General features: G+C 47.3%; 2 protein-coding genes across 2 annotated transcripts in view; one reads left to right on the plus strand and one right to left on the minus strand.

Annotated features, from left to right (window-relative positions):
* Positions 1-2,568: 2,568 nt before the first annotated feature.
* Positions 2,569-12,286, minus strand: BNIP3 (BCL2 interacting protein 3). Its single transcript, XM_075107867.1, has 6 exons — positions 12,018-12,286; positions 9,181-9,364; positions 7,933-8,017; positions 5,489-5,595; positions 5,232-5,381; positions 2,569-3,554 (listed from the first exon to the last, which is right to left on the minus strand). Exons 1-6 carry the CDS (start codon positions 12,211-12,213, stop codon positions 3,503-3,505), a joined length of 774 nt encoding a protein of 257 aa, XP_074963968.1. The 5' UTR covers positions 12,214-12,286; the 3' UTR covers positions 2,569-3,502.
* A 12-nt stretch (positions 12,287-12,298) lies between these two features.
* The window catches only part of JAKMIP3 (Janus kinase and microtubule interacting protein 3), a 106,945-nt gene continuing 94,520 nt past the window's right edge, over positions 12,299-24,723 (plus strand). The window contains exons 1-3 of the mRNA XM_075107861.1: positions 12,299-12,686; positions 13,709-14,538; positions 18,186-18,240. The gene's annotated coding sequence lies outside the window, so the exon portion shown is untranslated. The remainder of the gene's footprint in view (positions 12,687-13,708; positions 14,539-18,185; positions 18,241-24,723) is intronic.

Genomic DNA, 24,723 nt, shown 5'->3' on the forward strand with positions numbered 1-24,723 from the left:
AGGCTGCAGTGTTAGAGCTGAGCTTCTCTCTTGACCTTTCTGGCTCCTTGTACGCTGAGCCTGCCCGGACACTGGCCATCCTCACGGCGTCCTCTGCGGTTACAAATAGCATGTGCAATGCGTCCCGTGTGCCCCAGAGCCATCAGCTGGGCCTCTGAGACTGCTCGTTGCTGCTAAGGATTATGTTCCAGTAGTAAAGCAAAGCACACAGAAATGCAAAGCTTTAAACCCAGGTAGGGACTGCAACAAACTGATGGCTGCTCTAGAGCAAGGGCAGGCTTCTGGAGCGTCCCTTGGGAGCCTTTGGTGACAGCTTGCACGGGAGGTCAGAGAATGCCTGGATCCATAGCAATTCTTTCCTGACTTCCTTTTAATATTTGGTAAGTTTCTAATGCCACAACTTCACTGAACGTATTTCTTGCACAAAAGTACACAAGCTCTCCATCTGCCCTGTGCCGGCCGCTGCTGGCATGAGCCTGCCGAGCCTGAAAGTGCTAAACCAGACCCTGACAAGCTCGGCTTTGAATAGGGCTGGCTGCCTCCCGAAGCCTGTGCTCCAGCTGAAGCTCTGCACCACCCCAGCAGCATCCATGTGCTTAGGACTTAGTTCACCTTCCAGGCCTCTGTCTCATGTGAACCGTCTTCCCACAGCGCCGTCCCCACTCTGCCCCCTTCCCAGCCCCGTGGCTGCCGGGGTGGCGTGAGCCCGGGCAGCCGCGGTCCCGCCAGCGCCGGCATCGGAGCTGCAGCCAAGCCACGGCCGGGGGGAGCTGGAGAAGCGGCTCTGTGACTGCCCACGGTGTTGGAGGGTGAAGCTTCTCAGCCTCTTAAAGCTCCGGTGAGTCGAGGCTCCAAAAGCCAGGCGCTCCGACACCTCCTCCCCACGAGGGGTTGTTTTCCCCATCCCACCCAGGCCGGTTCCCAACAGGCAGCTCCTGTTGCGGCCGAGCATCACGACCTGCCGTGGTGGTGCCCGAGGGGCGATGCTGTGCACGGGGCTGGCGTCCTCCTGTCCGTCCTTCGGGCTGCGGCTGCCCGCGGAGGGGTGACCCCGGCAGAAGGGACTCACTCCAGCCCCACGCTGAGCCCCTGGCGCAGGAACGAGGGTCATTAAGTCAGTTCTAATGAGTTATACTTGCTCGTCTCGCCTTGGACTGGAAGTGTGCTGTACTTAAAATGTTGCTTATTTATGCTGACTGTGGGGTCAGCATAAATTTTTGGTGGGTTGGTTTGGTTTTTGTTACTTTAAGAAAAGAAGTTTAGTTGCAAAATTGACCTGACTTTTCCATTTCCATTGGTATGAATTGTGAGGATCAAAGGGCTTAGAGGCTTCAGTGCAAATTTTGTCACTAGCCAGTGTGTTACGGCAGCTCTAGGCTGTATCTTCTAGTATTTGTATTTCTCTTTGACTACTTTTCCACTGGTTCCATGGCTTTAGAGAGGCCTGTGCAGTTTAAAGCTGTTTTAAAAAATTGATAACTGTGAAATCTGTGTGAGGCATCTGTTACAGAAATCAATGTGGAAAACGCAGAGGCAAAAGGCCAACATTTGACCACGGAAACCTGATGTTGCTCTGTGAGAGTGCCTTGAGCAACAACGCGGTACTGACGTCAAATATTTTGCCAGTTTAATGGCAGCAGGATGAAGAGGTTTGGGTTTTTTTTTTTTAACTTTGCTTCTTTCAATCGCGTTAAAAGTAATTGTTATGTACGCACCGGCTCAGCTTGGCTCAGCGCAGCCCGAGAGCGGCTCCAATAAACATAAAGCTCTGAGTCAAGTTGCTGATGAATGTTTAGGGTGGGTCACACATTGTTTTTTCTGACACGGGTAATCCTTGGGCATGTGATGGACATACAGGGGGCGGGGGCTGACGATGAGGTTTTCTGCCTGTTGATCCTAAAAACGTGGGTAAATGGAGCGTTAACGGGTGTCTGATACTTGTGTAAGTCAGCGCTCCCGTAGCGAGTACAGCGTTAGCATCCCCCAGCACACCTCGCTGCTGCGTTCTTGGTGAAATAGAGTCACAGCCCAGGCTGCCCCCCCAAACAAGTATCTGTATTTATTACCTTTGATTTTCTGGAATAAGTCAAAGAAATGGGCAAAATATTTCTGCTTGGTACCTTCAGGAGAAGTAGGCCAGGCTTGCGCATGCGCACCGAAAAGCTCTGGTGAAACGATACTCGTCCACTGCAAGATCAAGGGCGTCGGACCAGACCCTCAGAGATAACTATGCATGTAATGGTAATTCAAATGAATACAAATTAAGAATGACTAAGAGTGACACGTGTAACTGCCTCTAAACCCTCATAAACAGGGGCAAAAATAAAGCAGGAGCACCTTTACTTTTAAACGATGACGACGGTACGAAGCAGAACACGCGTTTCGGGGTGAGTTTCTGTTACCTGAGTGACTCCTACCCCCAGCTGAGCCGTATCCGACAATGAAGTTGTTTTCTCTAGAAATGTCTCGCGTATTTGTCAGTTATGGAAGTCAGTAACCTGCGTGAAACTCTTGTTGAAAGGCAAAGAACCTTGTCAGCTGCTTTCAAAGGAATGAGGAAACTCTGAATCCACGAGGAACCTTTTTATTTAAATATATAAAACATGGTATTTTGGCAAACATTCATTTTCTTCTCATTAAATAAGGTAAAATCACTGACTGAAAAGGCATTCCATTAGTAAAAACAAATAAGCAAGCAACCCTTTCTTAACTCTATACAAGGATGAGGCAAATGTGAGATGCAAATTTATTATTTTACAGATAAAAAGACTGAGAAGCGACAGTCTGCAAGTAGATACAAGAGAAGGAGCTTCTATCAATTTGGGAGTTGAACAAACATCTTTGCGAAAGCAGCTATTTATCAGGCACTAAAGTCCACATTTTCATTCAGGCTGCTGTGCGTCGCACTCTGACCTAGTAAAACCCGACGGCAGCTCCACTCGCACGCTAGCTCCTCCCAGGGGCTCTCAACCTTTCGCATCTCACACAAACGCAAAGGAGAACTAGGCAAAATCTGTGGAAGGAAGAAACGGCCCCGAGCGAGGTATGAATCGGGAACTCCCGTACGTGATACGTAAGGCCACACATCGCTGTGGGCTAATCCCTTAGTGTCGTGATTACAGCAGCAGTGACGGATATTCACATCTATGAAGTATAAAGAAACAGCAGTTTAGAGGAACACCAGCTCAATCACAATCGCTATACTGAAGCTATGATTGTTTTTAAACATCAAGTTGTTTTAATTTTCGAAGGTACTTCACCACAAGGCAATGTAACGGACGTTAATGCACCTGAGACAAGCGCTACGCACGGACCCAGAAGACGACGTGTGGCACGTCGGCTTCGGCGTCCCTTTTCCCATTCTCACTAAAGCAGGAGCACAACGCTGACAACACGCACACACCGACCAGGCGCTCGTCGCCTGCTCGGACGTTTCTGCTGTTCACCTCCTCCCCTCCCAGATGAGTATCTTCTTTGCTTCGAAGCTAGATTCCAGGTGCCTTTAAAATGTACTGCTTGAAGCCGTGGTCGTAAGGCGTCTTCCGATGTAGATCCTGAGGACCAAGAACACGCGGTCAGCGAGCGTTACACGAGCAACGTACCGCACAAAGGAACACTATTTCCCCCCCAGGTTACCGGTTACGTCAGCAGGAGCAGCAGCGACAGCTATAATTGAGCGGCAAATCAAGCCACTACTGTGAAACTCAAGTTTTTGGTTGCTGGTGGCTTTGTGCGCACCCTTGTCTAATTACGCTCCGAGTTCCCAGACCCGGACAATTCTGTGGAAGCTGTTCAGCTTCAGGAGTGGGAGGCAAGCACGGGGCTCGCCAGAACACCCTGCTTCGGGAGGTTTCCCAGTCAGATGTTTTATTACCTTTTTCCTTTTGTTATCTGAAGGTTTTCTATTTGCTCAGTACCTCCGAAATTTGTAAACCTTTCATTTTACTGTCACCTTTGTGTACTTCTCACCATTTCCTTGGCCGTTATTTCCCAGCTGGTCACACTTCCACAGCTGCCCTACCTTGTGTCGTCTGTCCACGTACTTCTTGTAGCTTAAAGAAACCCATATTTTGAAGCGTGACTATTTTACTGACACCACATTAAACGCTTCCTGAAGATGGGACTTTGTTACTCACTCATTCTGGAACTGGAAAGATGCAAATTTGCAGCAGTGGTGGAAGTGACCTGGTCATCCCCAAACTTGTGTTCATTTTGAACGGAAAATGCCATTATGCTTTTATTCTATCTTGTGCCGTTGCTCATTTTAACTTTGGAAGGAGTTAGATTAGTTTCACGTCACTTTTACAGCATGATGTGGCTGAGATCTTGATTTTGCACAGGAGGACAAGCTGTGCCTTCATCCACCCCAAGCGACGCGTACGGCAGGGGCCACAGCGGATTCGGGCTGTCCCTCCTTCCAGCCTCTGCAGGTGCGCAGAGCCCGGCTCTCGCCCTCAATCTCTCGCTCCCCCTCACTTTCAACTTCCGTGGCCTTGGTAAGGTTCAGGATTCATGCGAGGCAGCGAGCAGAGGAAGGGCAGGACCAGAGCTAACGATGGCAGGTTCCCTGGCAAGCAGGCGTCGCCACCCCGGAACATCCCTGCCCGCTCCCCCAGGCCCCCCGCGCGGCGCAGCGCGCTCCGGTGCGAGGGCAGCCGGACGTGCCCGGATCCCCACCGCTCCTTGCTGATACCAAGGGATCTGCCGCGCTCGGGCACAGGCAAACTCTGATCCTGACCAAAAGGCACTTGATCTCTTCCCTTTAGTCTGGGCCCTGTAACTGTTTTCAGAGGAGGATCATCTAATCCCTAAATCATCTAAAGAAAACCAATTCCTCCGTCCCTCCCAGGCGTGAGTGTAATTTTAAAATATATTAAATAGTATCTTTTCCCTTTGCAATTAGCTGTGAGATTAAAAGTATGATCTCCAATGGAACCAAGCATTGCGTAGGTGTGACTATAGTTCATGTACATAACTCCTAATTTCACTGCCCCTTAATTATTTTGAAAGGTTCTCAACTAGCGGGAAAAGCAGAAAAGGAAAGTTTGGTACATTCAGCAATACCACGAGCAGACAAGTGGAGAGCGCTTCCTGACTAGCTACCTGCCCCCTGTCTATGGAGAAAGGCGCGTTACTCATCTTTTAGAGGGAATCGGGAGTCAGGATTAGGCCTCAGAGAAAGCAGGTTAAAAAAATCTACCTTTTTTTTTTTTTCTTTACTTTAAACTTACCCTAGTCCAATGGCAAGCAAATGAGACAGAAGCAGAGAAGGAAGAAACACCTTCAAAAATTCCGCTGAGAATATCCCCCCTTTCTTCATTACACTGGTGTTTCTCATGCTGAGCGTAGCTGTGCGCCTGGGATGCTTGAAGAGGAATTCCCTAGTTTTGAGGAAGAAAAGGCAGTCACAGCGTTAACAGACACCTATTTTGACGTGTGGAAGTAAAAGCTGCACCCGAGTTCATCCAGAAACACTGGCAGCACTCACTTTGGCGGGATGTTCTCCGGCCTGCTGGACCAGTCCCATATCCAATCCGCATTCTTCTTCAGCAGCCTCTCCACTTCTTTCCTCCTTTCAAGGAAATCTTCTTCAGACTAAAACAAAGAGCCATCACCAACCAGTACTCAGGACTAGGACAGGTAGGAAGTTAGTACTTACTGCAAAACAAAGCTCCTGCTCCGCCCCTAAGACCTCAGGCTAGGCTACCCCTGAAGCCCCCTTCTCCCCGCTCTTCCCGCTGAGGCCTCTCCACATCACTTGTATCGAAGTATTTAGATCCCAGGTAAACACGGAGGGAAGAGGCAGATCTGTCTCCAGAGGAGGATTTCAGCGGAAAAGACTGTATCCCATATCCATGTCCTGTCCTCAAGTGAATCACAGCATTAATGCTGAATAAGGATAGAGTTTATCGCTTAATACGTGTGCATTAAATGAAGCCAAGGTCTTGCGATAAAAATAGTATTGCCTGATCACAGGATTAAAATAGCTACATGTGCGCACATACATGCTGAAGAACGGAAATAAAATTGTCCCAGCAACTTGAATTCTGATGGTTTTCTAATTTTTGACTATTTATTCTCAAAGTCTAAATAATGATCTTTAAAAGCATGAAGCGTTTTCTGGAAAGATAAAATAAAAATAATTAATTTCCAGCAACGCATTTAGCTAAGCTAAAGGTGGGAATCTGTTCAGCTAGGCTCCTGTAGGAGCTGTAGAGATGAAGGGGAGTTTCAGATAAAGGATGAGGCAATGGGACCAAGCACATTTCATGTAATTTTGAGAACTGATTTCATCTATGTTATTGATACAGCTGTATAACTTAGCAACTGTATGAAGTTGCAACCCCGCAAGGTTAAATACCGTACAAACAGCGAACACACAGCCTTTGTTTTAAAAAGTTTGCAACACTGGGCAGAAAACGATAATCCATGAGCTAACAGAGGCAGCCAAGGAAATCAGGGAGCCCCCAAGATGGTAATACCCAGCGCGCACCCAGCTGCAGGTGATAAACAACAGTAACTGAAAAAGGGAAGAGCTGGAAGAAATCAGGGTTTTTGAAGTAAAATGCAAGGATCCCAAGTTCTTGCTAGAATTAACGGAACACCACTCCCCGCTGGAGCAGGAGGAACCATCAGGGCTGGCAGCTTTCGCCAGTTTGTCATACATCACTGTTTCTTTTCATGCAGAGGCCCCAAGTGAAATATAATCCTGATTTCTAATCCCTATCTGCTAACCCTGTACGAATTAGTCACAGGCACGGAATATACTTCAATTTAATGAGAAAACAGTATCACTTTGTATGTAAAACAGCGCAGGGAGAGTGATTTACCCAAGATAATAGAGCAAGTCTTTGGAAGAGCAGAGGAACACTGTTGATACTTCACTCCTCAAGATGTTTTATAAGTAATTTTTTTTCCATATTAAAGCCAGTACCTAATTACAGTGAAGACTTAATATTTTAGCCTGTCATCATGCAGTAAGCTATAAATTGATACAACATGCTTAATATACAGTATCCTTTTCCCCGACTCTTTTCTCAAATGTATTTACTAATTTTCTTTGCAAGTACGTAAACAAACGTACAAAATCAAATGAGAAATAACAGCGAGCTTTTCAAAGCAGCCTGTAGAAATGCTAGGTACTGGTTGTTAGAAAAGAACGGAATCATAAAGCTATGGCAGCGCTTTGAAAGCGTATGTCATTGGCTGTCACGTTTAAGTGACTAAAAATTCCTGCTGCTGCCAAATTCACTTTCTCAATTCCCAACGCACCGGTGGTAGCGCATTTAAATAGAATTTCATCGTGGGGGACGCATGAGACGTACCAAGCTCACAGTCAAAGGTGGAAGAGGAAACTTCAGCACCATAAGGTGTCCACAGAACGCTGAGCTTCGCCTGTACTGCCACCTACGTGCCCGCCCTATCGATGCGCTTCCTGTACACCTCGTCTCATAATCTGTTCGACTGACAACAATGCCTGCTGCACAGGACAGAGAAACCACGACAGAGGACACATCGCCGGATCACCAGAAGCTGGAGGCCTAGCGAGGTGCTGACTCTGGCTCTCTCGAAGCCTAGAGCAGTGATTATCTTCTGGATTATCTTTTTTCCTAAAAGCTACTTGTAGGATCTGCAGGTTGGCCTTTTCAGCTTGTGGCTAGGAAGGGACATCTGAGAACCCAGCCATTTTAAAAGACAATAGATTAGGGCACTTAAATCCTTCTGAAAAAATCTCACATTAGAGATTAAAAAAAAAAAATAATCCATGCAAGTCAGATTCAAATACACAAAGCCTGATTCTGCAAAGATTATTCTAAGTTACTAAATTATTTAAGCCTCTGCATTAGCAGCGTCCCCTCTTACCTCCTAATGCTGGTTTTCGAACAACAAGAGGAAGAAATTCTTCCTCCCAAAGCAAGATGAGATTTTTACCTGAAAGCTGTTCTTTTCTCCACTGCTGTGACTCTCTATTTCCAAAGCTCGGTGACTGTCCTGAGGTGTCTGGGAACGAGGAGGACTTGATAAAAAGAGAAACGCAAGTAAGAAAGAACTCATTAAATTTTTTCATGACATTGTTTATGGTATGAACAAGAAGCTAGTGAATGAGCTTATGCACGCTTCTCCTGAAGAGCTGCAGTGCCCTGGCCCTAACTTAAGACATTAATTTCCCAATGGGTGATATAATGCAGCCATCGCATTCAATTCATCTTTGATTTTCTAACAATCTGCCAGGAAGCTTGCTGCACAGAGCTGTTTTTCAGCAGCGCGGAGATATGCCTGTGAGGCTGTACGATTTGGCCCACGTTAGTTAGTAAGTAACAATGGGCAGCAAATGATGAATAAAAGCAGGGTTTGGTTTGAATTCAAACTAGCCAGAGAAGGCTGGGAAGTTCTGTAGCCAACTGTCTATTTTGAACCCTGTAGCTCCTTGGTTTTTTTTAAATAAACCTTAGGCTGCAGACTTCACAGCCCATCAAAAATCAAATAAATGAATTAACAACACTGACTGACAATTTGCATGAGACATAAGTTGTTTTGTTGTGTTATAATTCTAGAAATCTGTTATGTTTTGTAAACCAGACGTCGGACAATTCCTTAGAAATTACCTTAGAACTACTCACTGCCATACCTCGTCACAAACCACAGGTTGCTTTTTATCACCGTTCTCTGACGCTCCTGTTCCAGGCAGCGGCCTTAGCGCTACACGCCCTTCGGAGCGGCACCGACACCGCTTGCCCAAGGGCCGATCCTTCAGAGCGACAGCCCCACGCGGCTCCGGCATGTTTGATTTGCCAGAACGAGGCTGCTGCCGGTACACAAGCAGCACGCCCGTGGGAAGTTCGGCTGCTGCTGCTGGACTTCTGTATCAGGCTACACCAACACCCCAAGATGGCATCTTCATGAGGTGTGAGAACTCTTCGAGAGTCCCCTCCTCTGTAGTAACTTCCTTCTGGTTTCAGGACAGGCTTCTACCCAAGCAGTACTCTAGTATTTAAATACCAATCTTTTAAATATGAAATTTTCCTATCTCTTCCTCTCCACATGCGTGTATATGCACGTGCATAAGGATATACACACACGTACGTAAGCATTTCTGCACTTGTCTCTGCCCCTTGGGCAGAAAAGTGGCTTTGTGTGACAGCGACCTTTCCTTTGCTCACGATACAGCACCCTGTTTACCTGTCACAATGTGAACTTTCTCTTGAACTGCTTCTTCCAGATTCATGTTGAGCATCGAGGAGTATCTTCTCCATGTCACCGTTGTGAATGGAAATAGAGGCGGGCACTTGTTCTTGGCTCGCTGGAGTAGCAGCAGTTCCGCTGCCATTTCCGTTACTGCTGAAGTGGAGCTCTACCCAGGAACCTGCTTGGCATAATTGAAAACAGAACCAGAGTAAACCAAGTGGTTTTGCGTAAAAGCCATGTAAAACATGAGACTGTTGATCCTCCCCAGCGTGGCATTACAGTACGACACGCAGAAGTACCAGCACTGACACCTCGGCTAATAAACACGCTGAAATGCCAAAACGCGGGGGCGCTTTGTGAGCGAGCTGGGAACTCTCTCAGAACTGGGAAGCTGGTCAGTACAGCGTGTCTCTTTCTGCAGCTGAAGTCCTTTTATTTCAGGATATGTTTAATTTTTATTGTTCAACATAGGTGGTAGCCAAACAAAACAATCTCAAGGACTTTCTCTGCCAGAAGTCTATTTATTCATTTATTGAAAATATTTTAGGCTCAAGACTCCAAGAACTGTGTTTTGTTTAGTCTTTTTTCAGGGAGCATTTTTAGGCGTTGCTGTTAAGCAACAGAGGATATGTGGCAATGACTAGATCATGTGTTTGCTGCTCGCAGTATATTTAACACGGACAGTCACATGTTGCTTTGTTTTTTTAAGAGTGCACTGAATAACAACTCTCTTCTGGCTAGCAGTAACCAATGCACAAAAGGACCTGTATCTGTTGTCTCATTTATAAATCAGCTCAAGGGACAGAAAATATTTGAATTACATGAATGCCAGTGGAATTTACCTATGGAACATGGTCACGTGTGTAAACAACAGCAGAGCAGACAGATGTATCGTGCCCATCCCCAAACAGTTTACAAGACACAGAACAGCAAGTGCAGCAGCAGGAGGGCAGGTGAAAGCCCCCGAGTTTTGGAGAGTGCAGTGGAAAGGACGTCTAAGCCATAAGCAAGGAACGGCAGTGACACAGAGTGTTTGAAGCGTTCCTGCTCTGGGGCAGCAGAGGCTCGGGCAGAGCCCGGGAGCAAACCACGTTCAAGGGAACAGCAGGAGGGACAAAGGAGCTGTTTTAGAGGTATGCAGAAGGGGAGACAGCAAGGCGGAGATCTAGTGCGAAATACAAATGTCAAGTGAAGAAAGATATGCCAGCTGTGAAAAGATTGAAAGTTCATAAATGGAATGAAAAGCCAAACTGCTTGGCCTGCATTATTAACATTAATCTCTCTCTTCTGAAAAGCCAGACGACCACCAGATCTTTTGAACAGAAGCACACCAGGTTACCAAGTTTTGAAGCAACGTTTTTCTGGATAGCCTCTTCTACTTTACAACTGTTCCGTTGTTTTGGTTGGTTTGCGTTCCCTCCCCTCCACATGACCCTGTGTGGTATGTGTCTGGGTATGTGTTTACACCCAGACAAACCCTTCCCTACTCTTTCCCCCCAGATTTATGAAAGCTCAAGTTGTTACCCAATAATGATCACAACCACTGACGTTTAAGATGGTGTCCAAAAGGAGCTCTGGCTCCAGCTACCTTGACAGTACCGGCCAGCTCCGAGCGTACGTGCCCTTGCCCCTCCGCACATCCCACCTCGCCTCCCGCTCCTCTATTTAAAAAAGCAGAACAACTTCACACTGCGTGGGCTGCGCTAGAGCCACTCACAGACGTGGCCATAAGCGATTCTCGCCCTGACGATGTGTACTGCTTCGGGCTCGCGCGCGTTGCAACCGCCAGCAGCACCACAGGCAAACCTAACTGCTTCCTACAGCAAACGACCCTACCTGGGCACAGCGCGGCCAGCGCACGGTGAAACACGGAGAAGATTAAGGCTATAACAGAAGGACCACAGGACCCGTGTTCTGCACGTTTCCTTTTCTTGGGTTTTTTTTTCCCTTTTAGACACTCCTGAGATTAAGGCTGTGCTACTGCGCTAAGAACAGCTTGTTATATTATCATTTAAAGATAAAAGAACCTGTATTTTTATGAAGTTGGAAACATAAACAGGTAAGAGCACGTGTAACAGGGCAATGCAAACCAAACAGACCGAGCTGTGGGGAAGGATTTTTGAAGGCAATGATCTTATATCATGTTCCAACCCAGGGTTAGCATTAAAAAGAGGTACTGGATCAGCTCTGGACATCTTAATTTCTTAATATACGGCTTTCAAACCTGGAAACAAGAAAGCGAAATTCCGCAGAAAGATGAGAACGTCTCCTGAAACTGCTAAAGCCACCGTGCAAACGGCACACAGACCTCGCTGCTGAGGCTCGTTTGCTTCCGAGCTCCGCGGAACGCCGGGACGTGCGACGGCCCGGCTCCCCTCGGGCGCCGCGGCCGCGAAGGGGCCGCGCTTACCGCGGCACGAAGCCTCGGGGCCCGCGCAGCCGGGACAGCGCGGCCTTACGGCCCGGCCCGGCCGTGCCACCGGGGCTGCGCGCCCCCGCGCCGGCCGGAGCCCTGCGGGCGCTTCGGCGAGCGGCCGCGGCCGGGGCGATGCGCGGCCAAGGGGCGGCGGCGGGGAAACCCGGAGCGGAGCGGAGCGGCCCGGCCCGGCCCCGGCGCCGGCCGGAGCCCGGCCTCGCCTCAGGCCCGGGGAGGCGGCGGCCCGGCCGCCCGCCTCAGCGCCTCGCAGGGCCCGGGCACCCAGCGAGGGAGGGAGAGCGGACACGGACACGGACACGGACACGGACACGGACACGGACACGGACACGGACACGGACACGGACACGGACACGGACACGGACACGGACACGGACACGGACACGGACACCCTCACCCTGCAGGTTCTCCTCCTGCGGGCTGAGCCGCGACATGGCGCGGCTCCGCTGCGCTGCTCTGCCCGGTCCGGCCCTGCCGCCGCGGCGGAGGGACACGCAGGCCCCGGTGCTGCGCACCCAGACGCAGTAGGACGCGCACTGCCCGCCGCTCGGCGGGACGAGCCGCCGTGACGTCAGCGGGCGCACCGCTCGCATTGGCCGCTGCAGCGGGGCGGGGGTGGAACCGGGCGGGTCGCGCGCTGCCTGAGGCCAGGCGGCGGGGCCCCTCAGGCCGCCATGGTGGGCGGGGCTGCGGGCGGGGGCCCCGCAGGGCTCCGGGGGCTGCGGGCGGGCGGGGGCCCCGCAGGGCTCTGGGGGCCGCGGGGGAGGGGGTCCCCTGCCGGCCTCCGGCCGCAGCCCGGACAGCCCCAGCTGAAGAAGAGGGCGGCTCCCTCAGGGAACTCCTCACCTTCCCGCTCCCCGCCCGCTCCGCACCCCCCGCGCCCCGCAGCGTGCCTCCCGCCCGCCCGCCCGCCCGCCCGCGGGCGCCAGACACTGCTTCTCACACAGAGTCAGCGAACAGGCCTGTCCTCGGGTTTTGAGGGAAGCCGCATCTGACTGCAGAGGCGGGAGGGCTGGCCTCCAAACCAGCCTCGGGCAGCTCTAAACTGACGCACAGGGCCGCGTAGGTAATGGCGAACCCCTTCCCTGTTCCCGCCGATCCGTTGGCTTCGTCGACTCAGGCCCTGCTGCCACCTGAGCAGGCAGCGAGGGCTCTCCAAATAGAGACCACTTAGAAAAGGCTAGTGGTGCCATTTGAAAGCGGATACTGAGTTACTGCTGGGAATTTATAAAGACAAATACATAAAAATTTACTCTGCTTAGCCAGAGGATGGGTAAAGTGTTACTTACTTAATTGGAGGACGCAGGCATTTTCTCTAGGGTGAAACTTTTCATTTGTGCCTTTCTGCAGCAGGCAACCACGAAGCCCAAGTAAAATAAATCTGGTGATTTTTCAGTGAGTCCACTAATAGCCAAGGGTACTAACCTAAAACCTCCCCAGAAAGACAGGGTCAGGATTTTATTAATACATGCATTATACTCAGTACAGCCAATGGATAAATGGACAAAGCAGAGTAACAGTTTGGCCAGCAAAGACATTTTCTGGGTCAGTTCTCCAGCTTTCAGTCCATCCTTAGCACACCGTTTTTCCATGCCTCAGTCCTAGGCCTCCCAGGACTAACACAGAGCTTTAAGCAGGACCTTGTCTGTACTTCTGCCGTAGCCTAACCCACAGCAGCTCCCCGGAGCAGCCCACGCGCCCTGTGCTGCGCACGCAGGCGGAGGTGCAGAGGCTGCCCTGGCAGTTGCGCATCTGGGCACAGCTGGAGCACAGCTGTCCTGCTACGCTCCTCCCAGGCAGGCAGCAGCGAGAGGTGGGACATGGCATGCATACAGCCCCTTCAGAGATCAGCCCTTCCAAGCATGCCGATGCCTAAATTACCTTGTTATGCCTAAATTATCTCGACCACAGGAAATCTGCTGAGAAAGTTGCATTTAATTTGTGTGATTAAAAATCAATTCTGTTCTGCCAAGGAACTTAGGGCAAATTTGTCCTTGGCTGAACAAAATACAATTTTTAATTGAATAACTGTTCAAGAAGCAAGTTCCTTATGTTTATGCGTTTATTTATTATGTCCTGCCGTGCTAGGTCGGATAGACTGGCAGAGGAGGCTCTGGACGCTGGAGGCTGCCCTGGCTTTCGTGCTCATCTCGTAGCTCTCTGCTGCTCTCTGCTGTCCAGCGATCCTCCCGCTGCACCTCGCTCTGAGGAGGAAATCAGGCAGCCCTGAACACAGAAAACAAGAGCAAGTTCATCACTCCAGGAATGTGTTAGTTTTCACCGCGTGAATACTGCACTTGCATGCCTCAGGGGCTGCGGCAGCGCTGAAGGAACAGAAAGCTCAGTGCTGTATTGGCACGAATACGCGCTGACTGGCTCAGAAGGCAGGAGGAGGTCACCAAAGCAGCTGCGATCCCGCTGGCACAACCACCTTTTCAGTCTTCTCCCACCACAAAAAAAAAAAACCAGACAAAATTGCATGGGAGATATTTACAGCCACGGGATATCCCCCAATCAACAGGCCCAACAGCGCTTTCCTCCGACCTGGGAACCAGCAGTAACTCCACGATACTCATCACAGGCAGAAAAGTTCTCTGACAATGTCTCCGAGGAGCACAGAAAGCCCTGACAAGTATTTTGTCTTATGGTGCTGTGCATACCCTCTGTGGTGTATTTGCCATGGGCTGTTGCCTGTTTCTGCAGCACAAATATCACATTGTCTCCGAACTGGCTTCCACTGTTACCAGTTTTCAGCAGCAACAGGCTTTTCTCTGGAAGGAATTTGAGAAAACATAGAGCTCTGTAAGGGTTTCCTGATGAATTCGCTCCCCTGTTGCTCTCCTGGAAGAAGAGAGGAGCTGACCCCACCTTTTCCCCTCTGCAGGACGCGCTTTGCAATCAGCCAACTGTCTGGGAAGGTAAGAAAGACAAGGCATCGTAGTTGCAAGCTCACTGTTCTTCTGGCACCAGGGAATTGTCTAGCTGGTGTCCAGTGCATTCAAACTGCCTACAGGCCATTAGATTCTTCAGCTGGCCCAGCGTGCTGAGTGAGGCAGAAGGGCGAGGTATAAAAGGGAACTCGGAGCAATGCTCTACCTGCTACCATTAACTACCAGAGAGATTTTGGTAAGGGATTTCCAGCAATCTTCTGGAAGGAGAACGTGCGGCTTGCAGGGCAACTCTTCTAAAGTAGGGACTTTGTTCATTCATAGTAAAACTGTATTTAATATTTCTACCAATACTTGACAGTACTCCCTGGCACTCTGCACCGCTGGAAGGAGTCCTGGCCAGAGCACCGGGGCACGTGCCAGGGCGTGGGCAGACTGGGGGGGCACAGCTGGGTTGCTTCCAAGGGCACCCCGCTGAGTGCGTCAGTCAAACTCGCCTGTCTCAAAATGAAATCACTTTCTCCACCTTCTAGGAGAGGAAATTGATTTTGTTTTGAAACAAAAGGAACGTCACTGTTAAAATGTTGCAAAATTATTTCCCAAAAGGGAAACACCAGGGAAAGTTCGCTATGTTTATCCCCTAAATGCGCATTTGTGATTTTACAGTATTGGTTACCCTAAACATCACAGACAAGGGGTTTGAATTAAAAAAAATTCATTACATTAAGAAGAAAAAAGTCATAAATGGCAGGGAAAGGTATCATTTGGGTAGTAAATACTGAAGTGTTAAAATTAAGTGTTCAGAATTCTTTCTGTCAAACTTCTCCGACTTTGAAAAATAATTAAAGTTGCAAACCATGGGTCAGAGTTTGCTCTGACCTTGGTCATAGTAAATTAATGGAAAAAATTTACTGCTGTAGGTGTAATTACAGGTATAGCAGGTATAATTACACGGGTAGTTATAATAAATATATTTAAGCACCTAAAATATGATGTCTGTGCTCAACAGCTGGAATAAACTCTTCAGAGATCCTGCCAGGGCCCAGAGTGCACTGGTGGCTCCCCCAGCAGTCCCCGGACCCCCACCCACCCACCCTCTGCCTGTGGCCCTGTGGCCCAGCGAAGGCCAGCCCTGGGCCTTTGCTGCTGCCCGGAGTGGTGCTGCAGGCGCTGTGCCGGCTCCCAGCCCTGCTCCTGGATTATCTGGATTTTCTGACCTGGTCTGTGGGCTTGCCTGTGCCTGATGATCGCTGGACGGGGTGTGCTGCTTCTCGTCACCAGCCTGCCCTGCTCGCCTGGCGCGGGCAAGGGAAGAGGTGAGAGGGACGGGTCATCCAGTCAAGGAGGATGTGAACAAGCTCAGAAAAGCTTCAGAGCTTGACAAAAAGAAGTAACAGCACCCTCCTTCAGTCCTAGTCCTCAAAAAGAAAGATTAGAACTCTTTGAAAGTCCTTCAAAGGCAGGCAGCCAAGGGTGCAGCGTGTTGTGCAGATTCCAGGTGCCAGTGCCGCTTGCCAGGGCTCAGCCAGGTCGCCTCTGCACACAGTTTTGTGCTTCTCCTGCCACCCAGCACTGGCACGTCCCCACTGCACAGCGCATCTCTGACACTCACTTTCTCTTTATCTTGTTTTCTGTTGACTGATCTTCCCATCAGGAAATCGATTTTCCAAAAGCCTTTTCTGCTTTAAGGCAGGTGTAAAACAGGGTCAAGTTAATCTTCTTCTATACCAGCAGACAACACAAATCGGCTGTGACAGCTTACCTCTGGGATCTTTCATTAACAATTGGATGACTGCATTTATTTTCATATAAATCTTTATGGTAAAAGGTTTTTGGTTATTGCCAGGAAAGCACTCTGCTGTGATTATGGAAAATTGTAGATTGTATCAGATGAAAACTTTAAAAGCGTATCAATTTGTTAAGCTGCGATCCTCTTTCAGGCTGGAACCTGCTTTAATTTTGTTTACTTGCATGTCAACAGAACAATCGTGTATCGATTAGTTCCTTTTAAATCAGAGGCAGTGACCCACCTCCTCCATTGACTGAAGAAGACGGTGGTTTAGTTATGAAGTCACGCTTGCTGTCAGACAACTCCCAACTTTGTGTTTAGTTTTGAGCATGTGTTTCTGTAGTGACGTGGCAGCTTGCAACAGTTGTGAGGAACGATTATTTTAGGCATTATGCAAAAACTGTTGGTAATCCCAAACTGATTATAAACGTAAATTAATTTTAAAATGGATAATATTGATTGACGTTGCCTTGGTTTCTTATTGGTATCAACCAAAGTCATCTGCACCAGCTCTGTAATGGATACGGTGTAGGGTGCGGGGCAGCCAAAGGCAGCCTCAGGTCTGATCTGGGAGAGTGTGCCTACATCACTTCGGATGGTGACACCACTCCGCACAGCACAAGAGATGAAGCTCGCTGCTGGCGTCCTCTCCAGCAGCATGGTACCCCCATCTTGCTCACCTGTGCAAAACACAGGTCCTTAAAAGCTGCTGAAATCTGAGAGCTAGCTGGTTTTGTCTGTTTTTTTCAGTGCCAGCAATGGCTTAGTTATTAACCTTCCTGGCTGCCTCTGGAAATCAAACCAGTACATATATTTTTATGGTGTGCATTTCTTGGAACGGTGTTCATCATTAACTACCAGACTGTTCTCAGATACTTGTTTCTGAGCCGTTCACGCTTACCCAGGCCGTTAACAGAAGGAGATCTAACAGACACACGTAGTCTATCAATTTGACTTCTTTATATCTGAGTTTTAAGAATCAAAACAATCTTGACACAGTGGATTCAATGATCTGATTTAATATACAGTCTAAAGAAGGAAAGGAATTAAGGTTTAGGTCTACACATGGTAATCATATCAGTTTAAGCAAACGTATTTCTAAAATTATTTAAATGGGAAGAGTCTTAATATAGACGCTCTTAAATTGGCTTATACTAGCTTAGAAGTGGATAAGACTGATGATCAAACTGTTGGGCACAAGCCGTTGGGTGCTGCCGGCGAGCCCGAGCCTGCGGGCACCACAGGCTCAAAGTCCCTGAGCTGCCTCTGGGGTGGCATGACCTGAGCCAGAGCCTGCCTCTGCACCTCAGCCCTGCTCCCTGCCACCCCTGAAGCCCCCAACAAAATGGCAGCGACAGATGTCACCAGTCCTGACAGCTGCTGGCGAGGATTTTGTGATTTTGTGCATTACTTCTGGCAGCCCTGGAGTCGGCTGAGCTCATGGGATCAGGCAGGGAGGCTGTGAACAGCCTTATAAGATGTATGCATCTTATAAGTAATGAAGGAAGCACAGAGGAGTGAAATAATGTCTCCCCAGTCCATCAGGATTCAGGAGAAACTACACAAGCACAGAAGTTTCCTTTTGTGTAATTTTTAATGTTAGGTTTTAAAGGGCATTTGCACTACAGGGGTAGAGGAGAGAGGAAGCGGGATCCTCTTACAGGTAAAAGAAAACCAAGACTTGGGTGCAAAAGAGCCTGAGTCTTCTATTTGGGCCAATCTTGTTACTTTTTTGTGAGATTTGATTTCTTCAAGTTTAATTTATGAGTGCGCATCACTGTTTCTTGCATATGCTTGTCTCTCTTTCTGTGCGTTATTTCTTTCTTACAGCAATTTCTGATGGCCCAATGACAAAAAGCTGATCATTAGTATCATTCATTCCTTACAGAATCGTCAGTTGGCTTTGCGGCCTGGACAGGTGCAGGGAACAGGACCCATTGACTGTAAGTAGGACTTCATTGATTTTAGATATTCAAATAGATACTCTACTGTTAGGACTCAGAAATATAATTTTCTTAGGTCTAAAAGTTGCTCATAGAACCAGGTTTGACATTAGAAACGTGGATCGAAGCTTACCTGAAAGACAAGCAAAGAAGGGCTCTCTCCGGACATCCTTTATCTGGCTGTAGCCCTGAGGTGTTGTTATCCTGCTCCAGAGGATGAGGTGCAAAGCAATCTCCTGCAGAACAGGATCTGGAGTGAACCTGGCCATCTGTTGCTCCTGCCCTCTGCGTATTTTGTAGCAGAGCAGTGCCCCTGCTTATCAAAGCACTGCTTCATGCCCTTCACCTCAAGATCTCATCGTGGTATTTTCTTGGCTGAGAAGGTTCCCTTTTGTTCCATTTGGAGAGAAAAGAAAAAAAAACAAACAAAAACCAGAGCTGCCTCTGGCATAACTAGTGCAATCCCAGGGCTCTGCTGTGCGCTTTGTGCAGGGACTTCCACGTTTATCTCCAGCAATGACTGAGTGAGAGGCTGAGGAGAGGACTTGTGCCTGGTTTCTGTAGGTAGCTGCGCAGAGTGCTACGTGTAAAATCACCTGGCTGACCTGCTGATCTGTGTTACAGGTAAGTTGTGAACAGTGTGCTGGGACAGCTGAAGAAGGCAGAAATCAGAATGTTTAAAACAAAAACCAGCCTTCTATTGGTTTGCTTTCCAGTCTTTAAAATGGAGGACATTCTGACAGCTTCTAGTGTGAATCAGAAAAGTGGAGCATAAAAATTTTTTCAGCTCTCATTTACTTGCTAACTTTGGGTTTTTAAAGATCATTAGCATTTCTGTTGGGCGTGATAAAGGACTGAGCAGTGGAGTGCTTTGGACAAGCCTGCAGTGGATCAGCTCAGTAAATGGAAATTGCCAGAAGAATGCCGTTTCCCTAGCACTTGCCAGCTGAAAAACAAAACCCGATTCTTTGAGTGATGTAAACTAACGATGGCCTCTTGCTTTTTATCACTTACAACACTGGGTTCTATGTTATTTGTTTTACTTACAAACTCCCACAAAATGTTGCAATTCAACTCTAAAAATAGAAAATAGTTTTATTTATCCGACGGTTCAAAAGCTATTGTTCGCACAGCTCTCATCACAGCCACAGTCAGCCCTTGCGTCTCGAGGGAGACGGTTCCTGGGTGAAACTAGGGAACCGGCCAGAACACGCATGACTTGGTGGTCAGCTCACCGTGGAGCGGGCTAAGCTGTAGTGAGGTGATTTCATTTTAAAAAGTATTTGTGTGATAAAGGAGCAAGGAGAAATGCTGAGAATTTGTCAAAGCTGAAGACAGAGATTTCTGCAGTTGGTAGTGCGCCTTTGCCTGGGTTTGACGCTGAATTGAGTAGCTCTGTGTTTGTCGAGGCACTGATCCCGCGGTGCCTCTTGCAGCCTGGCGTTGCACTCCCACAGACTTACTGGCTTCAGCGGGATGCCAAAGAGGCAGAATGTTTCGGATAAGCAGCCCAGACTGGGGCTTAGGAAAAACCACCCCTGTAAATGAGGTGTCCATGTCTGTGAGTAACACTGCTGTTTCACACTGTGCAGCCCAGTATGGATGGAGAGAAAAAAAGGAAAATTTTGAGTCTATGACTTTGATACCAAAAAACCAAAGAGATCCTGTTCTTGCAGCTTCCTACCACTAGAAACTTTGTCATATCTTTGTCTTCCTAGGTGTTTCTATGATGTAAAGAGAAATTTTGCTCTAATGGCTTTCTCAAAGTGCCACTACATGTACCTTTGTCAAAGGATAATTAAACTGCAGAGAAGGGGGAGAGGGCATCAGAAATACAGCAGTGGTTAGGCACAAGAATGGGAACAATTTCTAGGAATCTGGTTAGAAGTCGCACACGTTTCTTGGCTTTGCATTCAGGTGCTGCACAGCATCAGGGGCTTTGGACTCAGGGAAAACCAGGTTTTTAAATTGAAAGTTCCAGATATTTTAGGTATTGTTTAAGGAGAAAAATACCCCACACCCTCTTTTCTAACAGCTGAGAATATATTTCAGGGTAGGTTTCTGCCTTCCAGTCCTGTGCCTAGATCACTCTGTCATGCCTGTCAGCAGTTCACAGACATTCACTGGGAATTCTTCCCAGCCTTCACTGTCAGGAAGACAGGAAAAACAAATAAATAGGCCCCATATCCTCTTCTAGATAATTTTGCAGTTTGGGGCTGTTGAAAGTATCTTGCAACCAAAGAGATTCATTTTATCTGTATTTGTTATTCAGTTCTAATGTGAAGGGGAGTTTTCCATGTGGTGAGTTTGAATATTGAAAATTAATATTTTTTCATTAATGAAGAGTAGTGAGAGACAGCAAGCTAGGGGTTAAAGACACTCTTTTCATATCTGCAGTGCTTTAATTCTCAAATCATACCTTACAGGAGTTTGTAAAGACACCTGCCTTTTTTCCACCATATTGCCATTTCCAAATAACTTCGGAGTAGGGGGTCCTTCAGTAATGACATTCCTATTAGAGATAGGCTCCAATGCCTGGCCCCACACTTACACATGTCAGGATTTCCATATAACTTGGGTCCATTTCTTTTGCTAGGAGCAAGTGCAAAGGCTGCTAGCTATTTTTAAATCTGAATATCCTTCAAATCTTCTCTGCCCTTTTCAGTAATTTAGCCCCCGCTTCAGGAGGAGTTCAGTTCAGATTCAGTCTGTGCTGGATGCAAATCTTTGGCTTAACAATTAAGCTGGAAATGCAAGCCCTTCTAGCAGCATCCAAGTACAAGGGGACCTCGGGCTGCGTGGAGGTGAGCTGGTTTTATACCAGCATGCTTGACTTAGATTTCTGAAAGGGAGGGCTTTCGGTGTTGAGGGAGCTGGTGTGATGACGTGCCTGCGCTCAGCTGCAAGCTGCAGTGACACTGCAATGGCTGAGGGGCGGCTGCTGGATCTTCGCAATGAGCTCATTCTCCCCGGAGGGAGCAGGATTTACAGTGCATCACCCAGCAACTGCAGCCTCCTTGTGAAATTCGTCTTTAGCTTCTCCTCAGTTAGGCTGGTCTGATTCTTCACTTTGGGGGTGTGTACATGGTGAGCAGATTTTACTGTATGGTTGATTTTTTTCTTTTTTTCCCCTTTTTCTTCTCTGTCCTCTAAATGCTTCCCCGGACTGGTTGATGAATCATTTCTCATTCGATTCCACTATTCAGAGGACAGAGATGGAAAATATAATCTTATGCAGTGGGGTGGATTATTTTTTTTTAGCCTTTTGCAGCATGAATCATAAAAATCCTTTTAAATCTGTCTGCTAGGAACAGCCTACAGGTTTTAAAATGAAGTGCACTGCATACAAGGAATGGTACTATCCTCAGGTAAAGCAGACAAGCAGTGTGCATCATGATGGAGCATGCCTGTGAGGTTAGTTCCTATATGTGTTTATGCATATATAAAAATGTACATACTGTGTGTTTTATATATATCGATGTTACACGTGAATCATCTACTTCCTCAAGGCTTTGCATAATCCATTTTCAAATTCTATGCTTGGGATTCCACACACCCCCCCCTTAATACCTAGTTTGTTTTTGGTGTGGTTAATAAACATAGCTCTGATTTGCAGCGGCTTTGCTTTAGGATGCCGGCAAACCCATCGAAAATAATGTCTCTGCCTTTCATTGGTTAAGTGGGCTGCACCTTCCTGCTCCATTTATTCGTCAGGGTCTTCACAGAGTCTCTGCCATGTATGATTGACTTGAAATGTCAGGGCCTGTAATTGTTGATAAATGTCCTCTGCAGCTGTGAACACTGGTGTTTCAGGGTAATACAAGTTATGGATTACTGTAACAAAGTAATCTGGTTTCTGTGCTCGCTGAGTAACTGATTTGGACATTTCCTATTTTCTGAACTCCAATGCATATACTGCGTTTCTTGACAACTGCTTCCTATTCTGTGCTGTTTAACCCGTTAGATTAAAAAAAGAAAGTTCATTTTCCTTCCAGCTGCTTGCTCCCTTGGTGGTTGTAAATGTCAGTTATCAAGATTTCTTTTCTTGTCCATTAATGTGGCTGCGCCTCTATTGACAGTGTTTAATATGCAGATAGAAATTAGAAAACAAAGGCATTGGAGTCAGACTGACTTTTGTTTGTTATTTCTCACATCATGATACTTCCAGAGAAATGTATGTAGTATGAAAGCATAACTTACTGGCAGGAGGCGCTCACTGCTGTCAGTCTAGGCTCGCAGCTCGCAGCTGACATACCTTAACCTGCCACCTATGCTATGCTTCTGCTCTGCGCTGTGTGTCTAAATGCATGGCAGGTGCTTGAAGTATGCTCAGAAATGGAAAGTTGGGTGTAGGGTCTGTCTTAATACTTCACTTTTGCAGCGGACTTTCTGTCTATTTGGTATTGGCTCTTGTCAGCTTTCTGAGTAATAAATGCCCGTTCTTCACCTGGAAATACCAGACGGGTAGAAAGTTTAGCTTCTGTAGGGGTGAATTAAAAGGTGAAAGATGCTGGTATGAGGATACAAGAACGCCTTGGCTGGAGGAAGCTGCATTTGTCACTAGGACCCTGATGGAAAAAATAGCACCCCGTTTTAAGACGACTTTTAAGAATGGGCTTACGGCCCATTGGTTGTCTTGAAAAATTCTAGTCTTGAACATATTTGTGGAACTGTGTGACTATAAATGTTCCCCTTATTATATGCTCTGAAAGTGACAGTTGTCAACACCTCCTACTTGGTGAAGTTTCAGAAAGTTTCCAAGTGCACTGTCAATTTATAGGAAGAATAAAACTTTGCTTCACTTTTTTTTTTTTCAGAATGCATCTCTGAAATATTACCTTTCATTGTAGATAGCTCAAATGCAAACTAGTGTCAGAGAATGAATGTGAACAGGCGAAGGCCTTTGAATAATGATCTTTGTTATTAAAACTTTCCTTTAAACATCTGTCTTCTAAGTTTATTACCTTCTCCGGTGCAGCTCTTCATGTATAATGAACAGCAGAGGTTCAGCTTAAATGGAAAAATTAAAAAAAAAGAAGGTTCTAAAATTTTTACACAAACCAATTGACCGGGATGTAGGATTTGAACACAGACCTATTCCACGCAACTACTCTGGTTCTGAGACTCCAACAGGACCGAGTAATTTTAAGACAGATAACAGCATTTTTACTAATATACGTTAGAGTAAAAGCAGCTAAATATTAGCCAACACTTCAGACTTCCAAAAGAAAACATTCCTGAATCCTATCTTTATTTGACCACAACTGGCTAGTAGCATTTATCTGCATGCAAAGGAAAAGGGGAGCTAACTTGTCCCTAGAGCATCGAGTGCTGGCTATTATTGGTGGCAAAATACTAAGCAATTTCTACCAGTCGTCTAACCTAGAAAGGTAAATCCCTGATTTTCATTAGGCACTGACAACTGAGTGCTCTGCAGTCAAATAGACCTGAGATGCCAAAAGATCTTAGGAATTTAATATTATTCTGTAGAAATTAGTCCAATGGAGAATGACATCCTTGTAGATTTTTAAAAAACTCTTCAGTTCTATGAAAATCCACAAATCATTATTTCCAGGAACACGTGATTAGGGATTTATTATTCACTGATGATGCAGAATCAAGGTGTAGGTTCAATAAATTCCATCTGTGCAGCTTCCTAAATCCTCCGGCATTGACCCGCCCTTTTATACTCCATAAAAGCAGAGGCAGTGTCTGAGGAGTAGTTCAGGAAGGCTTGAGAAAATGTCTGGAGAACAAAACTTGTTTCCTCAAACACACAAGTGGGAGGGTGTGGAATGTTGTCTTTCTTTAAGGCCAATAGATACCCTGTCATGCTGCTTTTTCAAGATACTCCACCAGCGCAACTGTCATTTGTCCTTGACAAGGTCATGTGCAAACAAGGACCTTATATTTCATGGAGCTCAGGTGAAAAGAAGAGTTGGTTGAAGATGCAGAACGTGTATTTTCCATTGTTTTAACTAATGTTTCTCGGTTCTCCTTTTCTCCTGTTGTTGGTTCGAGGCTCAGGTGCCGTTTCATAGCACAACTGGGAGGCCTGGCTGTTGGTGGGGCTGGCTGCGGGTCTGGGTTTCGGAGGAGGGCGATGTCCCCTGAGCTTTCCCAAACTAACCGGGATACGGTGTCCCAGGGCTGACTGAAACCTGCATGTGGTCTGGAAAGCTGCTGCCCAAATGATGTTGGATATGGCACGAGGCTGACTTTGTCATAGTTCATAGCCAGAATTTATTCTGCCGGCAGCAGACTGGTGTTGATTGCAGAGCAAAGCGTTGGCCGGGCAAGGCTGCTGCGGTGTGAGGCGCTGTTCAGGCTGGCCACCAGGCTCTGGTGATCCTGGTACCTCTATTGCAACCCTTTGGAAATCCATCTAGATGGAATTGATTCAAGCTGGGCTTTTAATAACAAAAAGACTTCTCATCTTTTTGCTGACTGCTCTGTTTTGTCTTGCATGACCCTTAGTTGCAT

The sequence above is a fragment of the Phalacrocorax aristotelis genome, chromosome 12 (genome assembly GCF_949628215.1).
Source record: "Phalacrocorax aristotelis chromosome 12, bGulAri2.1, whole genome shotgun sequence".
NCBI lineage: Eukaryota > Metazoa > Chordata > Aves > Suliformes > Phalacrocoracidae > Phalacrocorax > Phalacrocorax aristotelis.